Source organism: Leopardus geoffroyi, chromosome C1 (assembly GCF_018350155.1).
Source record: "Leopardus geoffroyi isolate Oge1 chromosome C1, O.geoffroyi_Oge1_pat1.0, whole genome shotgun sequence".
Taxonomy (NCBI): domain Eukaryota; kingdom Metazoa; phylum Chordata; class Mammalia; order Carnivora; family Felidae; genus Leopardus; species Leopardus geoffroyi.
In genome coordinates this window covers 86,288,469-86,303,729 of record NC_059328.1, presented here as the reverse complement: position 1 = coordinate 86,303,729, position 15,261 = coordinate 86,288,469, and the positions used below count along the sequence as shown (strand labels likewise).

The 15,261-nt window shown below is 35.6% G+C and overlaps 1 protein-coding gene across 2 annotated transcripts in view; it reads left to right on the top strand.

Annotated features, from left to right (window-relative positions):
• The window catches only part of DPH5 (diphthamide biosynthesis 5), a 43,754-nt gene that overhangs the window by 9,566 nt on the left and 18,927 nt on the right, over nucleotides 1-15,261 (top strand). For both annotated transcript variants that reach the window (XM_045478446.1, XM_045478447.1), the window contains exons 3-4: nucleotides 3,474-3,598; nucleotides 10,895-11,003. In XM_045478446.1, the coding sequence (XP_045334402.1) occupies nucleotides 3,474-3,598; nucleotides 10,895-11,003 (234 nt within the window). The remainder of the gene's footprint in view (nucleotides 1-3,473; nucleotides 3,599-10,894; nucleotides 11,004-15,261) is intronic.

Sequence of the window (15,261 nt, the reverse complement as noted above, 5' to 3'; positions counted from 1 at the left end):
CACTCCTTGAAGCTGGCTTTTAAGACATGACTTTTTCTTGGTTTTATTTGTACTTTTCCATTTTTCTCAGTCCCTTTTGTAAACCCTATTTCTCTGTTCTTTCTTTAAATGTTAATGTGTGTGTGTGTGTGTGTGTTTAAGATTTTGTTTTCTTAAGATTTTGTTTGTTTACACATTCTACTTCTGGCCTCTACTTTTCTTTTTTTTTTTTTTTTTTGACTAGGTAATACATTGTATGGTATAAAATTCAAAAGATATTAGGGGTGCCTAGGTGACTCAGTTGATTAAGGGTCCCAACCCTTGATTTTGGCCCAGGTCATGATCTCACGGTTTGTGTGATCGAGCCCCATGTAGGGCTCTGTGCTGATAGCATAGTCTGCTTAGGATTCTCTCTCTCTTTGCCTACTTAGGATTCTCCTCTCTCTTTGCCCCTCCCCTAGTCTCTCTTTCTCTCTCAAAATAAATACACATTTAAAAAAGAATTTAAAAGACACTAAATGGTATATACATTGCAATATTTCTAGCCCAGTTCCCCTTCATAGAGGCAGTTATTACTAATTTTTCATGTATCCTTCCAGGAATACCCAAAAGTAATTTTAATTTTGAGTTTTTACCTTGCCCTCCTTATACAAAACCTGCCAGCTTAAAGCAAGAAGCTTTAAACATTGCTTTCAACTTAAAGCAATGAGTTTTTTTGAGTTTTACCTTCATTTTCATGGAGGAGATTAGGGCTGATGCTATACAAAAACTGGCTAATGAGTCATTTGATAATGTATAATATAAATTTAAAATTATTTGTTAAATAATACTGCTTTTCCCTCCTGCCCCTTCCCTGACTCTTATTAGATTCCATGCTTCTATAGCACTTAATGATGTGGTTACATAATTCCCCACTAGACATTATAAGCCACAGGACAGGGGCCATGTATGTCTCATTCAGCACTATTTGCCGACAACAAGCATAGAGGTTGGCTTGGAGGTTGTGTATAGGAAATATTCTTTGGGGCACCTGGGTGGCTCAGTCAGTTGAACGTCTGACTTCGGCTCAGGTCATGATCTCACAGATTGTGAGTTTGAGCCCTGTGTTGGGCTCTGTGCTGACAGCTCGGAGCCTGGAGCCTGCTTCAGGTCCTGTGACTCCCTCCTTCTCTGCCCCTCCTCTGCTCATGCTCTGTCTCTCTCTCCCTCAAAAATAAATAAACATTAAAAAATTTTTAAAAAAAGAAATATTCTTTGAGTAAATGAATAAACAAGTAGGTAAATTAAGAATAATATAATACCAGTTTCTTACTACTTTTATTATCTCTTCCCTTTTTTACATTTTTTTTCAAAAGGATCAGCTATTTGGTTATAATGGAGTGTTTGGGGTGTATGTGCACAGTTATGCATATGTGGATACTTTTTTTTTTTAATACTGTGTTTCAATTAGATAATGAAATGTTTCTTAAGTAATAAATATGGAGTGATACATGATAGAAGTCTTGAGAAGAGTGGGGTTTTCTGTTGTTGAATCATAAAGTATTAAATAGGATTTAAAATTACTGCTAGCATTAAGCTAGTCACGTGTGATTTTTTAAAATTTTTTAAAGAAATGTCACAAGTTCAGTGAGTGATGGGCATTGAGGAGGGCACCTGTGGGTTGAGCACAGGGTGTTGTATGGAAACCAATTTGACAATAAATTTCATATTAAAAGATGTTAGAAGTTCAGGAAAAAAAGAATTTCCTTCAGTTTTCAGTAATCATGTGTATGTCTTAGATATATGTGAATATAAATGTTCTACCACTGATAAGTTTTCTGGGCTCATGAAATTAAAGGAAGTTATATGCAAATGAATTATTAAGAAAAAATATATAAGTGAAAATAAAGAGAACACTTTTTATCTGTAAAAACGTCATTGTCATTGGGAACTTCTGGAACATCTCTGCAAGGATATGCAGAGAAAGGGAAGGGATCTTTTTTCAAGAACAGATTCTAGTTAAGTATTAAGAAATAGTTATCAGAGTTGGAACTATAGCCTTTATCTTCAAATTCTTAATCATTTGTTCATTTACTCTTTTGCTTGACAGATATTGAGTACCAGATAACGCTTCTATTATAGCAGTCCTTGTAACATTTGACTTCTTTTTTTTTTTTTTTTAATTTTTTTTTTTTTTCAACGTTTATTTATTTTTGGGACAGAGAGAGACAGAACATGAACGGGGGAGGGTCAGAGAGAGAGGGAGACACAGAATCGGAAACAGGCTCCAGGCTCCGAGCCATCAGCCCAGAGCCCGACGCGGGGCTCGAACTCACGGACCGCGAGATCGTGACCTGGCTGAAGTCGGACGCTTAACCGACTGCGCCACCCAGGCGCCCCTTCATTTGACTTCTAATATAATCTTTATAGCTCAAACTTCTCAGTATGTAAGAAATAGTATTTGTCTATGAATCCACTTTTACTATATTTGAATTACATATTATTCCACAGGAAATCAGTTGATAAGATTCGTGACTTTGCATAATAGTTTGTAACCACTGCCATATGACCACTGGCACACCAGTTCACTCTCTGTACTTACATGCTGCCACCCATTAAGGTCAGCCTCCTGGGTTTATTCTTTAGAGTTGAACTTCAGGGAATTGGTTCACAAAGCAGTTTGTGTTGAGACTTCCTATATACTTAGAATTCTTTTCTCTCCCCTGCATCTCTGCCTTTTTAGCAGGAAGTAGGAAATACAGTTGTTATTTATTTTTTTATTTTCTTATTATTTATTTTAGAGAAGAAATGAGTGGGGAGGAGGTGCAGAGGGAGAGAGAGAGAATCTTAAGCAGGCTTCATGGCTGAGCATGGAGCTTGACGTGGGGCCCATCCCATGATTCTAGAATCATGACCCGAGCCAAAACCAAGAGTCTAACACTCAACCCAGGTACCCCAGAAATACAGTTTTCAATCAATCTTTCCTGCAATTATATAGGAATGTTTGCTGGTTCTGTAAATAACTGAATCTTAATTTTCTATTATTTCTCATTGAAGTTACCTTTTATTTTAGCCAGAGTCCTATAGGTTTTCCTATGGAAAATTTAATTAAACCCAAATTACCATGTATGTTTATAGTTATTATTTAATATATTCATTTTTATTAGTAAGTTTATGAAGTAAGGCTCGTACAAACATGTTCTCTGTTCATTCTACAGTATTCTGCCTGGTCTGTTAGACTCAGATTTAGATAAATTTAAAATGCAGAAAGTCTCAGATGTTAGGAGGTCTACCTCCTCTTGGGATATTAAGATAGCCCCAAAGACAGAGTTTAATTGCAACATGTTATAGAGTGCTAGCTCACTGATGAGTCCTATTCAGTGATCTATGTATGGATGTCTGGATGGTTGCCAAAATTTGCACCAGCCCCAGACAGAGATTAGTGTGTGTGTGTGTGTGTGTGTGTGTAAATGGTCACCTGCTGTCTCATTTTGATATTGGACTTAAATCTGTAGGAAGAGTTCTACGGAAGAAAATTGATTCTTGCTGATAGAGAAGAAGTGGAACAAGAAGCAGATAATATTTTAAAGGATGCCGATATCTGTGATGTTGCATTCCTTGTGGTTGGTGATCCATTTGGGTAAGTCAAAGCAGATATTTTAATTTATTTGCTTGTTTTTAACTCGGTAAGAATTATTCCATTTAAAACTTTTACTTGCCAGGTCCTAATAAAGGACTGTGTTTACCTAGGTTCTAAAATCTCATAAAGTTTCATTATCTTTGAGATTAGTGAAGAAAATCTGCTTGATAAGGATGTCATCATATGTAACTCTTACATTGGTTATTAAGGGTCTGTTCTAAAGTTTGTATCATTGCTTTTGCTATTCTTTTAGAAGATAACTTAGGACATCAAATGACCTAACTAGTATATCATTATTAATAAGTTTATTACATTATCAAGAGTTATACCTACCATTTATTTTTCAGGTAAATTGCAAGCATCTTCTGATTCCTTTATCCTAGGCTTTTTTTTTTTTCTTTTTTAATCACTTCATATTTATCAACATTGTCACTTTACTTGCCTTGAATTTAAAAATCTGTCAAGCCTCAGATTTCAATTTCTTATATCCCTTGGGAGCTCTGTTCTTTCCCCATTACTAAAAAGATGGGTTTCTACTTGTCTAGTCAAGAATCATCAATCTCTAATGTCAAGCAAAACAGAGGAGTTCTTTGTCTCCAGCTGGTGACCCAAGATTTATGTCACAGATTTAAGGAACATAAGGACAATTAAAGCACTATGAACTCACCACCAAGGATGTTTTTCAAAAAGAATGGAGTTACATGTGCATGTGTCTGTCAAAAAAAAAAAGTAATTTACATCAGTATGGTATGCCAGAGATTATGTTTCCTTATTATGCTTGGTTGCAAATGACATTGTATAATCACACATTTAAAAATAACAGTTTGTTTTAGCCTATGACATTGTTTTCTGTAAGTCTTCCTCCAAATTAGCAGTACCTATTTTTCTTTTATTTATTTCTTTTAGCCAGAAAATAGTAAAATAAAATAAAGGTGATGAAAAATTCTATGTATAAAATGTCTTGAAACTCTTATAGGATTTTCTCATTATTGCACTGGATTCCTGCCAAAATTCCATATTTTTTTATAGTGACACCTTCTGAACTCACCAAACTTTCTTACTTGATGGTATAACAATTCTTACAGTCACCTAAAAGAGTAATCTCAGAGTTACTTTTGACTTCCATGGCATCTAGTCACTGACAGAGCCCAATAAACCAGCACTGCTCAATGTGAGGTTTATGGACTGGTCCCAGCCCACAAATTTACTAGTCCATGATGAGAACTACAGAAATTGAGAGTAAGCATTTAGAAATTCTATAGCAGTTTTTAGAAGTAATTTTATCTCTGCTGAATCTCATAATTTGGAGCTTATATTTTGTATTTTATATTTTATTTTCCTAATCATTAATTTTGATTGCATTTTACAAAACTATTGTTCCATGACCATTTAGAACTTAAAGTGTTGACCTTTTACTAGTTAGTATGAGAAGCACTGCTTTTGACCTTTCTTTTTTTTAACCAAATTTTTTTATATCTTTTTTATTCCCTAGTTTAATATAGTAGCCTTTTGTCTGGTCCAGGTACAGATTCTTATTTCATTACCTATGTTGTAGTCAAATTTATATTTGTGAAACCACAATTTGAAAATCTTACTTGATCTCAAGTGGGAATTAGTAGCTCTGTTGGCCAGACATGAAAGGTACTGTCCAGCCTGCCCTTCTAACTGTATCTGGTTCTCTTGTACTGGTTTGCCCACACTCATGCCAACCAGTTTGTTCTTCCACCATCATCTTGATTTCTCATTCTATACATCTGTTCAAACTCTTCCCTGCATCTATAATACCTTTGGGTATATTTCTGATTGTCAGAGTCCAGCCATCTTTTGAAGCCTAACTCAGACATCATATTCTCAGTGATGCAGTCTTTTATTACCCAGATGAGAAGTTCTGTTTCTAAATGCTGAAGTATTATTCATATGAGTTTTCATACATTGCCTCACAGTGCATTTTTTTAAATAAATATATACCTCTACCTTTTATATTTGTAGGCTGTCCTTCACAATTTTATCTCCCTAGTTTCCCTCACAATATAGTAGATATCAATGAAATATTAATGGAAAGAGTTGTTTAATATTTTGCCTGGGGTCACAAAGGAAGATGAGGCATATCTTAGACTGACATTTCTCCATTCAGTAAACATCTTTGGAACACTTATATCATGACAGGCACTCCTACATGCTGGATATATGTTAGATGATAAAACACGGGCTTCGCAGTTTAGTGAGGGAGGCTGACATCAATGAAAGAAAAAATAACAAATTAAAATTTTGATAGGCCTGTCAAGGAAAAAAAGGACTCACAGGAATAGGCTAATTTGTGCAGGGTATATGGAAAATCCTTTTTGTTGAGGTAATATTTAAACAGGTGTCTGAAAGATGAAAGGAATAGCAGAAGGGAAGAACATTGTAAGCAGATGGAACAGTAAGAATGTATTCAAAGACCTAGAAGGCCAAAGTGACTGGAGTAGCAGGGAGAGGGAATGAGAGGGAGTTAAAGAAGTGAGTGAGACCCAGATCTTGTAAGGCCTTGGTGGGGGTACGGTTTTGTTTGAAGTACTCTGGCACATCTTTGGTGGTTTTTAAGCAGGAAAGAATCACAGTCTGATTGACATTCTTAAATGATCATTCTAAATGCTTGCATGAAGGGATTTAGGGAGACAAGGTGGCTCTGGTGGAAGACAGAAAAAGGCAAACTGGGAAGAATTTAGAAGGAGGAATGCCAGTATTATGTATGTAGGTGAGGAAAAGGAAAGAAGCAAGTTTTCCAGAATTCTGGTTTTATTGACGGAGTAGTTGATAGTGCCAGTTCTTGAAATGATGAAAACTTGTAGGGGAAAACAAGAATTGGTTCTGGAAATGTTTTAAATTTGAGATGTCATGTAAGCAATTTGATATCTGCTACTTGAGCTCAAGGGGTTTTCTTGGATATGTGGCTTTTGAATTCATGAGTATATATGGGGTGGGAGAGAGGGAGAGATACGGTGTTTAAAGCTAGAGAAATGGATGAAATCACTTTATTTATTTTTTAATTTTTTCAATGTTTATTTTTGACAGAGAGAGACAGAGACAGAGCATGAGTGGGGGAGGGGCAGAGAGAGAGGGAGACACAGAATCCAAAGCAGGCTCCAGGCTCTGAGCTGTCAGCACAGAGCCTAACGCGGAGCTCGAACTCACGGACTATGAGATCATGACCTGAGCCGAAGTCGGACGCTCAACCGACTGAGCCACCCAGGCGCCCCTGAAATCACTTTAGAAAAGAACAAGGGGAAAAGAAGAAGACCTAGGATCAAGCCTTAGGAAACTTGTATTTCGTGGTCTGTCAAGAGCCAGAGGAGGAAGAAACCAAGAGTGTGTTGTCACAGAAGCCAAGAAAAGAGATACTTTAGAGAGGAAAGAGTGGTGAACTCTGATACACTGCTGAAAGATTAGGTCGAGGATGAGGATAAAAAAGTGTAAATTAAAAGGCAAAGAATTTGGAGTTTTTCTGTGGTGGTTTTATGGAGGAGTTGGTGCTTGAGCTGGGTCTGTGTAGAATTCAGTAGGTGGAAATTGTGGAGGAGGTCTGTGGGACTCAGGGGGTAGAAGGGAGAATTCCACATACATGAAAAATTGAGGCCTAAAGTGCCTTGATGCTATTACTACCCTGCTCAAAAACCTTGAGTAGACACTGAAGTTGACTTCATGGCCTAAGTCTTTTAATAGTCTATGTACTTTCTTCTTTGGTTACTCTTTGTTTTTATTGTGCTAGAGTCAGATTGTACAGTTTTGCCATTTCATAAGTGTTTTTGCAGTATTTATCTACCATGTTTTTGCTGCTTGTACTTTTTCCTTAAAATAGACTTTTCTTGCCAGTTTGTTTCTTTTATTACCAATTTATTGACATTTAATTGGCATAACAGCACTGTGTAAGTCTAAGGTAAACAGTGAAATGACTTGACTCATATTTTGAATGGATTACCTCAGTAAGTTTAGTTAACATCTATCATACAAAAAAGAGAAAGAAAAAAAAGTTTTTTCCTTGTGATGAGAGACCTTAAGATCTACTCTCTTAACAACTTTCAGATACGCTGTACAGCAGTGTCAACTGTAGTCATCCCCAGTTTCTGTTCAGTAAAATAGTAGATTCTTTAAGACCCAGCTCAGATGCCACCTCTTCCATGAGTCCTCCATTATTTTATTCAGGAATGAGGGCGGCCTTTTTTTTTTTTTTTTTTTTTTTTTAACTCCTGGGCAATTAATTTGCTCTATGTCATTGACCAATAATCATGCATAATCTTACATTTAGATTTGTGTAATAATTACTGTACCTTGGTTATTTTTAATTTACCCACTGGATTACTATTGAGATATGGTACTTGCAGACAGAATGGTGGGGAATGTGTACATTTTCATTGGGCCTTGAAGAATTAGGATTTGTGTGCATTAAATGCATAAACCTGGAAGAAAATACGGAATGCAGCAAAGCACCAAAATTCTTCCTTATGTACAACCACAAAAATTTTTTATTTTTAAATCCCTTTCCCCTTATCTGAATGTAAACTTTGAAAAGTACTTAATCTCAAATTCTTCATTCTAATATTTTTAAAATTGTGATAAGGTTTATATAACATAACATTAACCATTTTAAGCATTTTTAAGTGTGCAGTTCAATGACATTAAGTACATTCACACTGTTGTGCAGCCATCACCATCATCCACTCTTAAATTTTGAAAGAAGGTAATTGAAAGTCAGTTAAGTCAGTTGATATAGTTCTCATCTTTTCCCTTTTATCCAGGTTACTGATAGGAATGTGGAAGTTAATCACATAAAGAATGTAAATGACTCTAAAAAAAATTGTATATCAATAGATCTGACCCAGTCATGTGAGCAATGACAGTCTTAAGCTTTCTATCCCCATTAAGAATTTAGTTGACCAAGGTCACGATTAAACAAATTTTAATGGTGATTCCATTTTGTTATTCCATTCTTTATTTTAGTATGCTCTGTAGCCGTGTATATTTTATAAGCAATGAACACATAATTTTTTTTATCCTTATGTTGTGTGCCTTTTCCTTCATGGCATACACATACATAAAAACATATCTTTATTCACTTGTCTTCTGTTTGCTTTAATGTAGGTCATTTGATTTTTTTCCATTCCATGCAATAGATGTGCTTGGCATCTAGTAGCTATTCAATAAATGTCAACGTTATTATCATTAGTCCATTTATTTCTCCATTATAAGTAAAGCTGCCGTGTATGGATGAATGTATATGACCCTTTTCCCCTCCTTCCTTTCTCTCATCCCTACGTTTTGGATTTTTTTTCTCCAAAAAGTTTATAATACCAAAGAAAAAAAAAATCAAAAGTTTTGAACATGGATATTTTCAAGCATGTATTGTCAAATTACTTTTCAAAGGACTGTACCAATTTATAATGCTTCCAGTAGTTTATGAGAACATCACTTTCAGCATATCATTACAAATGTTAATGAACTTTCAGATCACAAGCCATAGCACTGTCAAATGTGGCAGTACTGTATCTGCAAACTAACGTTATTATAAAATAAACATACCAAGTCTTACACATTTAAATTGGTCATCTTTATGTTCTTTATTTTATTGATTCCATTGATCAGAACATTCTTGAATCTCTTTTGAAATTGCTTTCAGAGCAATTCCAAGTAATAAGAATATTATTAAGATAAATTTATTACTATTTCTGGGCACGTGGCTCTATCCAAAATCATATATACATACGTATACACACGTGATTTTGGATAGAGCCATGTGCCCAGAAGTAGTAGTAATTTGTCTTTACACACACACACACACACACACACACACTTTTCCAGTCACCAAAATGAAGCATTTTCATGATTCGTGATCTAGAAGGAATGCCCAATATGATGGTTTAAACCTGTGTTTCAAGCCAGTTTTTTCTTTTGCATGAAGCAGTATAATTTGGGTAATCATGATGATAAAATACCAATTTTTTCATAGCAGAAATCTGAGGGACTCATTTAATCACATTCATGGCAGTTTCACAAAATCAGATCACTTTGTCAGGTCATTAAATCTTCATAGTATACCAACCACATCTGGTCATTTTAAATGAAGTTGTGGTAAAGAGAGGTATAATTTTAAACCAGGTTTTCTTTCTGCTCATCTATTCAAATAACTCACCAAGTAACTAATTCAATATTCTTTAATCTTAGTGTTAAGTAGTGAAATTCTGTTGAAGATGATATTAAAAACATTCTTTATAACTGTCATTTATGTTATTTTTTAAAAGCTTGCTCTAAATCAAATTAATGATTGTTTTTCATACTAGTTTTTATTTTATGTGTGATTAAAAACAGGCTTCCCTGGTGGGCATTTGTTAATCTGTTTCTGACTGCCTCATGGGGTGAAAGCCCTTGATCTTCCTACTTGGTATGCATTGACCAGTTGACAGGTTCTGCTGGTTTGTATGTAGTTTCTCAAACATGCTAATGTTGCTTTCCCCAGCAGGACCTGGAGTTTTCATCCAGGGGAAAAAGGCTTTTAATAATGCAGTTCTAAATTGATGTGGGGTTACATTTCATAGTATCCATACTTGCATTTACATATATTCTCTCTCCACCCAAAGTCTTATCTTATCATAATCATTAGATTTATCTCAACAAAGGAAAGGCAACAGGCAGAATGTGCACTCACATACACATGCACACATACAATTATATACAGTAACCAGACTGAAAACAGTTATAAATAAAATCACTGCTAGACAGATGTAAAATGCAACTAAGATTTATGTCAGATAGAACCCTAATATAAAGGCAGAGCTTGATAGCCTATAAAAATGTTCTTTATCATCTGTTCTGTAGTATTTCAAAATACAAAAAAAGAAACCTTCAAAATAGAGCAGAAAGTATAGAGTAGGTCTAGTTGTGCCATCATCTAGAACTCAGAGCTGTCATTTTAAGAGTTTAAAGGGGTCCTAAGACCAAAAAGTTTGAGAATTGCTGCTCAGGAGTTCATTTGCTGAACTTCCATTCCACAGATGTGTTTGCAGGTATTAAAGGGACAAAAGAGTAAGTACAACTTCCCTTTTTCTCTGTAGCTACCAAGGCTGCTCTAAAAGGGTAACAAGTGCAGTTTAGCACCGTGAAGGGCATGTGTAGACTTAACACTTTTCTTGTCAGAAAGCCCCCAAATTGAGGAAAAGGAGCCCCCATAACCCTTTGATTGGCCTGAACTCATGAAATATTATACCCTTACTCTCTTAAAAAGTCAGTGTTACTTTAATCCAACCTGATCTTTTCCCACTACAGGGCTACCACACACAGTGATCTTATTCTGAGAGCAACAAAACTGGGAATCTCTTACCGAGTTATTCACAATGCTTCCATAATGAATGCTGTAGGCTGCTGTGGTTTACAGGTAATGCTATGAAGATTTTTTTCTTAATGGTAGTTAGCAAAAGTGTTTTAGAAAACTACAAATTACAGGTAGATTTTGTTATATTTCATGAATTTTAAGATGTTATTTTATCTAATACATTAATGTGTACTAAATTTTTAAATATTAAATATTTTATACTATTTCCCTAGAACTTAGATCTTTTTCCCCCTCATTGAATAGACCACTGAAATTAGCTACAGAAAGACTTTAATCTTATATCCAACTTTCGCACACAAAACGAGGGAAATTTAATCTAATTAAATTGGTTCTGTATTCCTAAAGCCTTTTCACACTCTTCCAAATAACTTACTCTGCATCGCTGATGCATGTTTTTCCATATGGTTATTATTTTCTGTCCCATCATGAGCATCGTGATACAGCATTTCTTAAAGGAATCTGTAAAAGAGCCAAAAGCCAATCATGTTAGGCTTTTAAGCCACCTATGTAATTATCTCAGTGTATTGGTTATTTTTAACCCAACAGTCTTAGTTTTGAGGAGTTAAAAGAGTGCTCCATAACTGTTTCTTGGGTTTTCTTCCAAGCTGCTGAAGTTTGGTATCTTGTGTTCTGATGTTCACACATATATGATCTATGGCAACTGTGACTGCTCATGGCCAACAGTAGTTTTAAGACTTAATTCCTTGTTAGGACTTATTCCTATTTCAGATATATTTTAATAGAAAAAAAATGTACATCTTAGAATCTATGAAATGAGATATCCCCAGTGTGTCTTCCTGGAAAGCATAATTTAAAATAGATATTTACAACAAGAAGATACATTTACATTGGACACCAGTTTGTGTCTGTTGCTTTAGAGGTGTCTTTATTTTCTGCGTTACCTAGGAAGAATATCTCAATTTAATTGACATGGTAGCCAGTCATCTCAGAAATATTGCCTTTGGTTCTGAAGAATCAGAGAAAAGATATAAATGATTCACCTTTTAATATTCATTACTTGCACTTAGTTATTACATTTAAATTGGCAAAGAATTTTGCTCTCTTTTGTCTTCTAATAAAATGCATACTTAAAAAAAAACCTTGCCAATTCAAGGCCTTTTTGCACTTTTTTTTTTAAAGTTTATTTATTTTGAAAGAGAGAGAATGTTTGTGTACCTGTGCTCACGTAGGGGAGGGGGCAAGAGAGAGGGAGAGAGAATCTCAAGGAGGCCAGGCTCTATCTCGTGAACCATGAGATCATGACCTGAGCTGAGATCAAGAGTCCAGTGATTAACTGACTGAGCCAGCCAGGCGCCCCTCTTTTTTACACTTTTAAAAACCCTCTTGAGGGGCGCCTGGGTGGCACAGTCGGTTAAGCGTCCAACTTCAGCCAGGTCACGATCTCGCAGTCCGTGGGTTTGAGCCCCGCGTCAGGCTCTGGGCTGATGGCTCAGAGCCTGGAGCCTGTTTCCGATTCTGTGTCTCCCTCTCTCTCTGCCCCTCCCCCGTTCATGCTCTGTCTCTCTCTGTCCCAAAAATAAATAAACGTTGAAAAAAAAAAAAAATTTTAAAAACCCTCTTGAACATTCCTCTGCTGGAGTAAGTGAATGGAATTTCCTGATTCATAGTCCAGTATTCTTTCCTGTAGACCATGTACTTTTTAAGAACTAATGGTTGCCAGGAGAAAGGAAAAAAAGAGAAGAATAAATTAATCATGTGATACACAAAGATGTGTAATAAACCTTAAGCTAATGGAGTATATATATTTTTTTCATATTGGTTTTATTTTGATTTCTGGTGAGGAAAGTTACCTAGCCCCTTTCCATCATATTTTGGTCTAAATTATCATGACTTATCATTTAAAGTTTTTTGCTTCTTTCTAAACATAAAACTTTTCAAAATATTTTTGTCTTCATCACATGCATATCTGTTATTTAGACTGGCAGGAACTAAATTAGGGTGACCCTGTCCTCCTCCTGATCCTCTAGGTTGATAGACAGGTACAGTGTTATTGTTCTCATGTTTGAAATAGATGAAGGTATTTGAGAGGAAATTTACTGTGAGAATTGACAGTCTCCATAGAAGCCCTTAAGATCATATCCATATTACATAGATTATTTTTAACAATTCAGCTTTCTCTCAGTTTTATATAGGATTTTTCTGGGCAGCTACAAAGCATTGTTTCCCCATCTTGGTTCTATTCTCTAATCTGGGTATGAAAATGACTTACTACTTGTGTGAAAAACAGGAAGTGCCTTTTTAGGTTTTGCCTTAGGTATTTGATGAAATTTCTATGAAAGTATACTTTTTGTACCACCCAAGTTATTTATATTCTAGGAGAAAGAGGTAATTATTGATACTGTTTCTAAGTGTTCTAAGATAAAAGGCATTAAAAATACAGTCATTATATTCATGGCACTTTTACATTTTAAAACAAATGTATAGATACCCTGCATGATACCTAAGGTTTTCAAAGTCCCCTTCCTTATAGTAGCTGCTCTTTTTCTTCTAAGTATTTAGGGTTAGCATTTATGGGAAAAACAATAACTTACACGAGTGGTTCTCAGACTTTAGTATTCATGAGAATTACTTAGAGGGCTTATAAAAGATATTGCTGGCCTTCCCCTGAAATTTTCAGATATAGTAGATCTGGGGTGGGGGTGGGGGTCTAAGAATTTGCATTTCTAGCAAATTCTCAGGTGATGCTGAAGTTGCTAGTACATTTTGAGAATCACCAAACTAGACATAAAAACTTTCTTAGAAAGTTAATGAACTTGTGCTTTTTTTTTTTTTTTTTTTTTTTTTTTAGCATGGCCTAATTGAAAGAGTAGATTTCAGTTCTCAGAAATATGTTTGCTAAATGTAGAATGTTAACAGGTTACCTTGCCATGCTATCTTTCTCAATTTTTTAAAAGGGAAGTGGGCACCACTTTCGAAAGAGATTCTGTCATCTCTGTGAAAGCTTTCCCATGAGTTCAAAAACAGCCATCAAGTTATTGAACAGAAGTACTGTTTTGGGTAATGTGACAGACCTGAATAGTATATGTTTTACAACATTTTTACCTTAGGTTAAAGAGTAGCAGTATGGAATTCCTAACCTGGAAATAATGGGCACAGACTTTTTTAAGCCTATCAGTTTGTTAACCCCTTTTGAACCTATCTTATCATTGTTTTCTAAAGCAGCATAGAGAGCTCAGAATCAACTATTGAGTATTTTTCATCAACTTTGTAGTTTATTAACTAGACTCTTGATTATCAGTATTTTTTTTTCAATGTTTATTTATTTTTGAGAGACAGAGCATGAGTAGGAAAGGGGCAGAGAGAGGGGGAGACACAAAATTCAAAGCAGGCTCCAGGCTCTGAACTGTCAGCACAGAGTCCAACGTGGGGCCCAAACCCATGAACCGCGAGATCATGACCTGGGCCGAAGTCGGACACCCAACCGACTGAGCCACCCAGGCGCCCCTTGATTATCAGTATTAATGAAGGTAAGTAGGTGTGTAGACTAACACTTCAAAACACACAAAACCAGTTGATACACATTCTATTATAGGCATGCCATAAAATAGTTTTTTTTTATTGCAAACCCCATATTCCTATGAAAATGTTTCTTGTTAAAGGGAATATGTAGTAAAGGCTACCAAGTTAGACATCATTAAGAGGTTTAGTGATCCATTTATTCAACAAATATTGTTTGCCTATTTATTATTTGCTTGCCTTGGATACGCTGATAAATCTGTCTAACAAGGTCTCTGCTTTCAAAGAGCTTACATTCTAGTAGGAAGGAGAGGCCATAACAACAAGAAAATAAACATCAGGTAGTGGGAAGTATAAGAAATTCAAGTAGACTGATATATGTTAGAGATTTGGCTAGGTCTCGGTTGTAATTGGGTGGTCAAAGGAGGCCTCTCTAAAGTGGTGCTACTTAAGATTGGATATGAATCAAGAAAGAGTGAACATATTCCAGTCAAAGGGAATGGTTTGTGCAAAGACTCTAAAGTGGAAATGACCTTGGCTCATTGAAGGAACCAAAGAAGGGCTTATTGGAGAGTAGCAGGCAGGAAAAAAGTGGTCTGAGGTCAGATAGGTAGATAGGGTTGGATCCCTAGGCTCTCTAATCCAACATCAGCTGTTTGGATTTTATTTGTAGTGAATTGATCATGTAGCAGAGTGTGATTAGGTTTAATTTACTTCAGACTCTGAAGTCTTTCCTTTTGTCTTGTGAAGAATTAGTAGTCCTGTCATAGATATTAATTACATGTATGTTAAGTGAAAGAAGTTTGACACAGAAGACCATATA